Genomic DNA, 10,353 nt, shown 5'->3' with positions numbered 1-10,353 from the left:
TGTTGCATAACTTAATTTCTTTTTTACCCGTTCACTGATTGGTCGGTGCCTCTGAGAAACATCTTGGAGTTTGACCTCTAATGCGTGAGGAATAAGAAACGACACAATCCCCAACTGTGCCCGGTGTTTGCAGGAGCATCCGGTGATGGGTATGTTGCTCTGCATCAAGTCATGTATGGTTGTTACATTGTGCCTGTTAGTATGTCTGCTTTAATCCGGAATGTCAAAATTGTTTAAAGCTGGCTTACCATGCTCGAATGATGAATCATGAGGAATGAAATTAATCAAACAAAAGAGCTCTTGTAGATTAACCATGTCTCACCGGCTCTCTTCCTAGGTACCATGGAGTCTAATTCTGCACGTGGAATATCCATATTCTTCAGTGTTTTTCTAATGGCTTTTCTTAACACCCCACCTTGTAATGGAGGTAAGATTCTGGTGTTTTCTTTGGATGGTAGTCACTGGATCAATATGAAGCTCATGATTGAGGAACTCCACGCCAGAGGACATAGCATCTCTGTGATCCGACCGTCAACGAGCTGGTATATTGAAGAGGTGTCCCATTTGTATGACTCCATCAATATCCCTCAATCCAAGCAATTTGAAAGTCTCATTCATGGATATTTAGAGAGGATTATAAAGGTAGGTTACTGTCAAATTCATACTATATTTTATACAACTAGCCTTTATGAAGACTTAATAATGTATACATTTAATAATATACATAACATAAGTACTGACTTGATGTTTTGGTCCATTAAGTACATATTCAAATACTGACGTACTTTCTAATTGTCCTTCAGTTACAGAGTGAAGGATCGTCGTCCCATACGTTCCTCAAACTCACTGGGCAGTTCCTCTCATTGATCTCTGAGTTGCATTCCATATACTGTGATATGCTTGCTCAAATCTTTGAAGATCCAAGGCTTCTCCAGAGCCTATCAGAGGCCCGGTATGACCTGGTTCTGACCGACCCTGCTATCGCCTCAGGCGTCGTCCTCGCCAAGTATCTCAAGCTTCCTACGGTGCTCAACGTCCGCTGGATCACCAGCGGAGACGGCCATTCCATCATTGCCCCGTCGCCGCTGTCCTACATCCCTGTCCCGGGCTCGGGGCTAACAGACAACATGAGCTTCACGGAACGCATCAAGAACGTGTTTTTCCACGGCCTCATTGTTTTCCAGGAGGTGTTCATGATTGGGCCTCATTATGAAGCCATTTGTGCCAAGTACATTGAGGGAGGGTGTGACACTAGCTCACTCCTCCAGGAAGCGGATATTTGGCTGTTCCGGTCTGACTTTGTGTTTGACTTTCCTCGACCCACCATGCCGAATGTGGTTTATATAGGGGGCTTCCAGTGCAAGCCGGCCCAGCCCCTTCCAGCTGACCTTGAAGCGTTTGTTGAGAGTGCCGGGGAGCATGGAGTGATCATCATGACCTTGGGTACTTTTGTGAGTGCGTTACCAGATGACATCACAGAGGATATTGCCAGGGTCTTTGCAAAGATGCCTCAAAAGGTAATGGAGATCAGACATTGATTGTATTGTATGGCCCCTGCCTTCACAGGCATGGCTGATTGGACGGGCATGAGTTTCTCCCAACAGACCATACTACCAAAATGCTACAATGTTTTGCCCTGATACTAACACGTGTTTGACTTCAAACATAAGTGGTCTGCTTAACCTTTAGCTACTTAAAAATGCAGTCAATGCTTTTCAATGAGTAAAAATGATCCAAGTACACATTGTGTGTAACCAGTGTCATCTGAATGAGAGTTGAGTTATTTACAATCAAGTCTCTTATTTGGCAGGTCATTTGGAGGCACACTGGAAAAATACCATCTTCTTTGGGCAACAACACACTGATCGTTGATTGGATGCCCCAGAAGGACCTCCTGGGACACCCTCAGACCAAGGTGTTTGTGGCTCACGGAGGAACCAATGGAGTCCAGGAGGCCATATACCATGGGGTCCCAGTGCTGGGCATACCCCTGTTCTTTGACCAGTTCGACAACCTGCTTCGTCTACAGGAGAGGGGAGCGGGAAAGATTATAAGGCTGGCAGATGTTAACTTTCACAGCTTTGAGCAGGGACTCAAGGAAGTGCTCCACCAAGACAGTTACAGTCACAACATGCAGAGACTGTCCGTTCTGCACAGAGACCAGCCGATTCCTCCCATGGACCACGCCATCTTCTGGGTGGAGTACGTGATGCGCCACAAAGGTGCAGCCCACCTGCGTACACAGGCTTATAAGATGCCCTGGTACTCCTACTACTCTATAGATGTACTGGTGGCTCTGTCGGCTGCAGGAAGCTTCTTTCTTCTCGCTACATTTATCATGTTTAGGGTCTTATGCTGCAGAGGGAGAACATCCAAGGTCAAAAAAAATTGACAATTACAGACACACTGTAAAAAAAAATGTTAAAAAATGATGATAAAAAATATATCAAATCTAAACTGTTCTAATATCTCTATTGGATACGAAACGCATCTGACTGTTTTGGCTCTTAAAAACATGTAAATGTAAATTTCATTATATTATAATTGACTTTGATACACCTTTCTTGCATCTAATTTTTTAAAAAATTTTATCTAAAAAATATCGTAAATTTATTTACTGCAGTCTGCAGCCATGACTTGTTGAAATATATATATTTTCAATGATATCTTACTGATGAAACAAAACAGTTTTGGTAAAATCGAATAAAGTGTTTAGGCTACATGTACACATTTCCATTGTATAATAATCGTTTAAACTTAAACAGCAATGTCAATTTCTGGTCTCCGACTGTCAATCTTGAGTGTCAATCCCATGCATGCACACAGTGTTACCAGAGAATCCATCCAAGGTGCATGAATGCCACATTTCTCAATGGCAGCGAAACGTAGGGAGGGAGGGAAGAGAGAGGGAGGGGGATTATTTATTATATTTTGCTCTCGCTCTCTGCAACTCTCAAATCGTACCTGCAGACACTTTAAGAGTTTTCAAAAACAAATTAAGGACAGCTTGAGTATAATACTGGTCGAATAAAGAAATAAAATTGTCTGAAGTGAAATGAGGGAAACAAGTGTAAATGCATGAGTTTACAACATGCCATTTGAATTATACAGTTTTCACCATAGAAATCATTTTCTAATTTAATAAATAACAAGTACACATTGTTGGTCACACATTATTCTAGTTATACATTATGAAGTGTTGCATAACTTAATTTCTTTTTTACGCGTTCACTGATTGGTCGGTGCCTCTGAGAAACATCTTGGAGTTTGACCTCTAATGCGTGAGGAATGTGAAACGACACAATCCCCAACTGTGCCCGGTGTTTGCAGGAGCATCGTGTGATGGGTATGTTGCTCTACATCAAGTCATGTATGGTTGTTACATTGTGCCTGTTAGTATGTCTGCTTTAATCCGGAATGTCAAAATTGTTTAAAGCTGGCTTATCATGCTCGAATGATGAATCATGAGGAATGGAATTAATCAAACAAAAGAGCTCTTGTAGATTAACCATGTCTCACCGGCTCTCTTCCTAGGTACCATGGAGTCTAATTCTGCACGTGGAATATCCATATTCTTCAGTGTTTTTCTAATGGCTTTTCTTATCACCCCACCTTGTAATGGAGGTAAGATTCTGGTGTTTTCTTTGGATGGTAGTCACTGGATCAATATGAAGCTCATGATTGAGGAACTCCATGCCAGAGGACATAGCATCTCTGTGATCCGACCGTCAAAGAGCTGGTACATTGAAGAGGTGTCCCATTTGTATGACTCCATCAATATCCCTCAATCCAAGCAATTTGAAGGTCTCATTCATGGATATTTAGAGAGGATTATAAAGGTAGGTTACTGTCAAATTCATACTATATTTTATACACCTAGCCTTTATGAAGATTTAATAATGTATACATTTAATATTATACATTACATAAGTACTGACTTGATGTTTTGGTCCATTAAGTACATATTTAAATTCTGATATACTTTCTAATTGTCCCTCAGGTACAGAGAGAAGGATCGTCGTCACTTACACTCCTCAAACTCATTGTGCAGTTCCAATCAATGACCTCTGAGGTTCATTCCATATACTGTGATATGCTTGCTCAAATCTTTGAAGATCCAAGGCTTCTCCAGAGCCTATCAGAGGCCCAGTATGACATGGTTCTGACTGACCCTTCTATTGCCTTCGGTGTCGTCCTCGCCAAGTATCTCAAGCTTCCTACGGTGCTCAACGTCCGCTGGATCACCAGCGGAGACGGCCATTCCATCATTGCCCCGTCGCCGCTGTCCTACATCCCTGTCCCGGGCTCGGGGCTAACAGACAACATGAGCTTCACGGAACGCATCAAGAACGTGTTTTTCCACGTTCTCATTGTTTTCCAGGAGGTGTTCATGATTGGGCCTCATTATGTAGCCATTTGTGACAAGTACATTGAGGGAGGGTGTGACACTAGCTCACTCTTCCAGGAAGCGGATATTTGGCTGTTCCGGTCTGACTTTGTGTTTGACTTTCCTCGACCCACCATGCCGAATATGGTTTATATAGGGGGCTTCCAGTGCAAGCCAGCCCAGCCACTCCCAGCTGACCTTGAAGCGTTTGTTGAGAGTGCCGGGGAGCATGGAGTGATCATCATGACCTTGGGTACTTTTGTGAGTGCGTTACCAGATGACATCGCAGAGGATATTGCCAGGGTCTTCGCAAAGATGCCTCAAAAGGTAATGGAGATCAGACATTGATTGTATTGTATGGCCCCTGCCGTCACAGGCATGGCTGCTCGGACGGGCATGAGTTTCTCCAAACAGATCATACAACCAAAATGCTACAATGTTTTGCCCTGATACTAACACGTGCTTGACTTCAAACAAAAGTGGTCTGCTTAACCTTTAGCTGCTTAAAAATTCAGTCAATGCTTTTCAATGAGTAAAAGTGATCCCAGTACACAGTGTGTGTAACCAGTGTCATCTGAATGAGAGTTCAGTCATACATTTACAATCAAGTCTCTTATTTTGCAGGTCATTTGGAGGCACACTGGAAAAATACCATCTTCTTTGGGCAACAACACCCAGATCGTTGATTGGATGCCCCAGAAGGACCTCCTGGGACACCCTCAGACCAAGGTGTTTGTGGCTCACGGAGGAACCAATGGAGTCCAGGAGGCCATATACCATGGGGTCCCAGTGCTGGGCATACCCCTGTTCTATGACCAGTTCGACAACCTGCTTCGTCTACAGGAGAGGGGAGCGGGAAAGATTATAAGGCTGGCAGATGTTAACTTTCACAGCTTTGAGCAGGGACTCAAGGAAGTGCTCCACCAAGACAGTTACAGTCACAACATGCAGAGACTGTCCGTTCTGCACAGAGACCAGCCGATTCCTCCCATGGACCACGCCATCTTCTGGGTGGAGTACGTGATGCGCCACAAAGGTGCAGCCCACCTGCGTACACAGGCTTATAAGATGCCCTGGTACTCCTACTACTCTATAGACGTACTGGTGGCTCTGTCGGCTGCAGGAAGCTTCTTTCTTCTCGCTACTTTTATCGTGTTTAGGTTGTTATGCTGCAGAGGGAGAACATCAAAGGTCAAAAAACATTGACTCAAGTGCACAGAGTATACAAATAGAATACTTTCTGGGCTTTTCCCAGAAAAATATACAAAGCATTAGAATTGGTGTTCCCACCCTTCTCCTTCCTGGTCAGATTTGACAAAAATGAATAATACAAATTATGTTGATATCAAATAAACAAAAATTCAAACTGAACCTGAATTTATGTTTTTGCAGGTTAGAAAGAAGGACTTGCTCTGGTAAATAGTTAGCCAGTAGTTTATGCATTTTTTTGGCATTATGCCAAAAATCATGGGTTAGTTGGTTATTTTCCATAAATAAACAAGAACGTCTTTCCAAGCATGTTTCATTTGCACAAAATACAGAACTCTTCCGGCAAAAGAAGTATGATTATACTTATGCTCGATTTGTATTTTTTGGTTGGCAAACACATTAAAATAAGACCAAGGTTTTCTGTCAAGATATTCCAGTATTTTGCTTTAAAAAGACATGCCAAGATTATTGCGTTTGCTTTCTTAACTATCTTCATCTGAGCTGAATGAGAACAACTAGTGCTGGCAAAGCTTGCATTTCACCTGGATTATTCATGTAATAGTTTATTATTAACGTGAGAGCGGCCTGACAAGGCGTCCCTCAGATGTAGGAGAGAGGGATCCAAACAGGTATCGGCCCATTGCAGCCACGACCAGAGGCTAATGGTGGTTATACAATTGTAGCTTTCACGGTATCTCAAGTCCTAACAGGAAGGGGACAATAATGTCAAAGAGAATATCAAACTGGGCCTAATGGAGGGCGGGAGAGCTGGGACAGGCCACGGGGAAAACAAGGGATCCCAGAGCTAGGTAGTAGGACTACCAGGAGCATGCAACCAAAAACAAGAATAAGAGGAAAACAAATGGAAGTAAAGATGCATCAAATCAAATCAAAACAATACTTCTGAACAGAACAGAACCCAGAAAGGCCCGAAGACATAATAAACCAATAAGACTGGCTCTATCACACACGGCCTGGCCAAATGCTGTTGCTCCCGGGTCCTTAGTAGTAACCAAGCTGACTGAAGACAGGGCAGCTGGATCTTAGTCCTTTAACAACCACCAAAACAGGACTTGGTAAGACAAGGGCCGACCCAAGCTTCATGTTGTGGAGTAGACAAATAAGTTCAGCTTGAATATGTCATAATTTTGTTACAAATTATCAACGGTGTCAAATACTGCGAACACGGCAAATTCCTCCAGGGCCAAGTTTAATCTGCTTTGTCATCTGCCAGCGTTCAAACATCCCATCTGGGATTAATAGAGCACCCAACATCTTATCTCATATGCAAGAATATGCTTTGAACCCTATGAGGGAAACACATTGAGTTTAGGCAGCCTGGTTGTTTGTAGCACTGAACACAAAACGTGGACGTGTCCCGACACGATGGAAATCTCCCAACCTCTGGGAGAGTAAGTCTCCCGTTGGCTATGCAGTTCAAACAGGTGCTGGAGACTTCAGTCTCCGCAGTATTCTCCTCATCCGGCCCTCCCAGGACAGACGTGTTCTTGGCTTTGTGTCCTTGACTGCAGCCCTTTGGTAAATGCACGTCTTTCTTTTCTTTTTTCGTTACCCACCTCTGCTCCCGCTCCGCTGAAAAGGAAAGAAAACCAGAAAAACCCTGAAGTGACACACCGGATGATGTCATGGTGCGTGCTCTGTGTTAGAGAACAGTCAAGGTTGGATGTCAGAGTCTATGCTTTTGCAATCAACTAACTACACTCGCATATTATGAGAGCTCATTGAATTAGTTTCAGATCACTCCCACATTAAGACGACAGGGTCTGTTGGCCCATCGTCACACCAATACGGGAACATGTCAGCCAGCTCATGACCGTCAGTAGTTAAACATTTGACAGTTATTTGAAAGGATTTCAAATTGATTGATTTACTTGAATTTCTGATTTCTTTAACGCGAACCCAAACCTTTTTTGGAGTTTTAATTAGCTTAAAGGGACTCTTACCTTTGTTGCATTTTTACACTTTTTTTGGATAAGGTTAAATTGGTATTAATAAGGTAATAACACTCTAATATGCAAGACAGACCCACCAGGAGTAAAAACAAACAATTATTTTACTTACATAATATTTAGTGAAAACTTCAACCAATAAAATTCTTCGGACCGAATGACCTTATTGGCCGACAGACCTGTCTGTTTGCTGCATGGATATATAAGGTTTTCCGTCTGCTTCTTGTGGCGCATTCGGGCCCGCGTCATCAACGCGCGTCCTCAACTAGAGGGTTTGTTTTGATTCCACGGCAGACAGTAGCGAGTAGCGACCGTAGCAACTGACGATGGCAGACCAAAGTGGTCCACGGCGTAATGAAACTGCACCATTCAGTCTGATTAGGGGTCTCATCTCGGACTCAGACTCACAGAGTTACCCTCCTCTGGAGCCTCAGGAAGACCTCCAGACTGTTGGCCACCAACTGCACCATTCAGTCCGACAAGGGGACCCGATTCGGCCTCAGAAGCCAAGTGGTCCCGCTCCCCTGGATGATTCTCAGGACCTCCAGACCGTTGGCAACCAACCGCACCACTCAGTCCGATTAGGGGACCCGTTTCGGACTCAGACGCGACGTTGTCCCGCTACTCTGGAGCTCCAGGAAGACCTCAAGACCGTTGGCAACCAACCGCCACACTCAGTCCGATTACGGTACCCATTTCGGACTCAGACGCGACGTTGTCCCGCTACTCTGGAGCTCCAGGAAGACCTCCAGACCGTTGGCAACCAACCGCCACACTCAGTCCGATTACGGGACCCATTTCGGGCTCAGACGCGACGCTGTCCCGCTAATCCGGAGCTCCAGGAAGACCTCCAGACCGTTGGCAAACAACCGCACTATTCAGTCAGATTAGGGGACCCATTTCGGCCTCAGACGCTACGTTGTCCCGCTACTCTGTTTGTAATGCTCATACACGTTTCTATATTATGACCCCTGGGAGTCTAAACATAACCCATGGGAGTCTAAACATAACCCATTGGAGTCTAGAACTTTTGTACTGTAGCGACCCTGGGACAGTTAAATAGTTTGTGTGTTATGTGTTACATTATATTTCGTTGTCCGTTATGCCAGTTGTTCTATGTGCATGTATTGTAATGTTCTTCTTGTCAATCAGCGTGGGGGCGAATCGGTCAGCTGGGGGAGGGCCTTGGAAGAACAGGAGGGTGGGGGCCTGCACGCGAGTGAGACCGTGTTGGGGGTTGCCGGGGTAACCGGGGTTTGTTTTGTGTCGGTTTTCTGCCGTTGGTTACAATGTTACGGGTTTCAGTGACCTGGTTTTGGTTCATTAAAACTACCTTCAACTACTAATGACTCGACATCATTATGTCACCGGCGAGGTCGTTACAGTACTCGTTAAAAAATAACGCTTAGTTTTGTACTTGTAAAAAATAACGCGGAAGGCGGGATGATTTGAATGTGCTGTAATTCTCAAATGCAACAAAGGTGAGAGTCCCTTTAATATGTCTTATACGATTCCCATCCTACTAAGCTCTGCCGTTTTATAACTTTTACTGGAATAATAAAAACAATTTAGAAACAAAAGACAGAAAACAAAGATCTGAAGATCCTAGTTCAATTTCGCAGTTGTGTGATGATGTCCGGTCAGAGTACGCTGATTGACGAAACCGAAACACCCAAAATAGAAACGCTGAGACGACATTAAAGACCATGTCGCAGCACAGGAAAGGGAAAATCGAATCCCACACACTTGTGGAAAATCTATACACATCTTCTCCATTAGATCCATCCCTGTCCTGTTCCTAGGACAGGCCGCCAGATACCACACACGCATACAAACACACACACACACACACACACACACACACACACACACACACACACACACACACACACACACAAACACTCACATCTTCTTTGGCTTGTCTCTCTAAATTACGACATCATTTTCCTCATGGATCCCCCCCAGATGGACCTACAGATGTAATCATTTGGTTTCTCTAAGAGGGAAAGCATGGGCCACAGCCACCAGCAGCGACACGGCTGCATGAATGTGTTGCGGTGCGTCTCAGCTGGAGCAACACGCACACACGCAAGAGGCATCGCACACAATGGGCCCCAGTGCCTAAAGAAATAAACCAAGAGTCAAAAGTAAGAAACAGAACGAGCATATTTACATGTCATATTAACAAGTAATCATCTCGTTGTTTAAGAAGAAGAATTTAAGAATTGGCTGATGTGTGGACTTGTTCCGATGCTTATCTACAGCTGGCTACTTGAACAAGGTGGTGATTGGACAAGGGCAGAAATGATCAATCTCGCAAACTCTGTGCCGCACGCTTACGCCCCCCGTTTTGTCTGACTAACGACCCTCCAAAAATATACAATCTCATTAATTCATGTTTGAGTTTATGCAGGCATACGGATGATAAACTCTAAACAATATAGTGTTTAATTCCATTTAAGCTTCAGGACTTCTTGGTAGCGGTTTGCGAAGGTTGTGGTTTGTAGCTTGGCGAGGAGTTTGTCTGGGAATTGTTTTCTAGGCTGGGTCAAGTCATGTAAAGAGAGCCCCTTCGCTGCAAAAAACATCTCATGAATAATTATTGCAAGCATATGTGAAACTGTGTGAACTAAAACGTTGCTCCGAGCATGTAGCGAGCATTTATAAGACATTTAATGTTATATCTTTATTCATTTATATTATCCTTGTTGTCAGTATAAAATGGAAAAGCGGTGAAATGCTTAAATAGTCATAGATATTTTAGCATTGAGATAATTATAATAATAA

General features: G+C 43.8%; 2 protein-coding genes across 4 annotated transcripts; both read left to right on the top strand.

Annotated features, from left to right (window-relative positions):
- Positions 1-8: 8 nt before the first annotated feature.
- LOC115546812 (UDP-glucuronosyltransferase 1-5-like) lies at positions 9-2,776 on the top strand. Of its 2 annotated transcripts, none has more exons than XM_030360576.1 (4): positions 9-149; positions 338-642; positions 804-1,517; positions 1,811-2,776. In XM_030360576.1, exons 1-4 carry the CDS (start codon positions 146-148, stop codon positions 2,390-2,392), a joined length of 1,605 nt encoding a protein of 534 aa, XP_030216436.1. In that variant the 5' UTR covers positions 9-145; the 3' UTR covers positions 2,393-2,776. The 2 variants fall into 2 exon arrangements, with proteins under 2 accessions (XP_030216436.1, XP_030216437.1); XM_030360577.1 differs by lacking the exon at positions 9-149 and adding an exon at positions 179-195 and having other exon boundaries at positions 1,811-2,392.
- A 455-nt stretch (positions 2,777-3,231) lies between these two features.
- On the top strand, positions 3,232-5,902 carry LOC115546813 (UDP-glucuronosyltransferase 1-5-like). Of its 2 annotated transcripts, none has more exons than XM_030360578.1 (4): positions 3,232-3,346; positions 3,535-3,839; positions 4,001-4,714; positions 5,012-5,758. In XM_030360578.1, the coding sequence occupies exons 1-4, from the start codon at positions 3,343-3,345 to the stop codon at positions 5,591-5,593; spliced, it is 1,605 nt and encodes a 534-aa protein (XP_030216438.1). In that variant the 5' UTR covers positions 3,232-3,342; the 3' UTR covers positions 5,594-5,758. The 2 variants fall into 2 exon arrangements, with proteins under 2 accessions (XP_030216438.1, XP_030216440.1); XM_030360580.1 differs by lacking the exon at positions 3,232-3,346 and adding an exon at positions 3,374-3,392 and having other exon boundaries at positions 5,012-5,902.
- Positions 5,903-10,353: the final 4,451 nt, after the last annotated feature.

This window comes from Gadus morhua, chromosome 7 (assembly GCF_902167405.1).
Source record: "Gadus morhua chromosome 7, gadMor3.0, whole genome shotgun sequence".
NCBI lineage: Eukaryota > Metazoa > Chordata > Actinopteri > Gadiformes > Gadidae > Gadus > Gadus morhua.
The sequence above is the reverse complement of the archived record's forward strand: the minus strand, read 5'-3'. Positions and strand labels throughout refer to the sequence as shown.

Coding starts and splice junctions, on each gene's coding strand:
- LOC115546812 (XM_030360576.1), top strand. Junction 643..803: donor ATTTAGAGAGGATTATAAAG/GTAGGTTACTGT, acceptor ATTGTCCTTCAG/TTACAGAGTGAAGGATCGTC. Junction 1,518..1,810: donor TTGCAAAGATGCCTCAAAAG/GTAATGGAGATC, acceptor CTTATTTGGCAG/GTCATTTGGAGGCACACTGG.
- LOC115546813 (XM_030360578.1), top strand. Junction 3,840..4,000: donor ATTTAGAGAGGATTATAAAG/GTAGGTTACTGT, acceptor ATTGTCCCTCAG/GTACAGAGAGAAGGATCGTC. Junction 4,715..5,011: donor TCGCAAAGATGCCTCAAAAG/GTAATGGAGATC, acceptor CTTATTTTGCAG/GTCATTTGGAGGCACACTGG.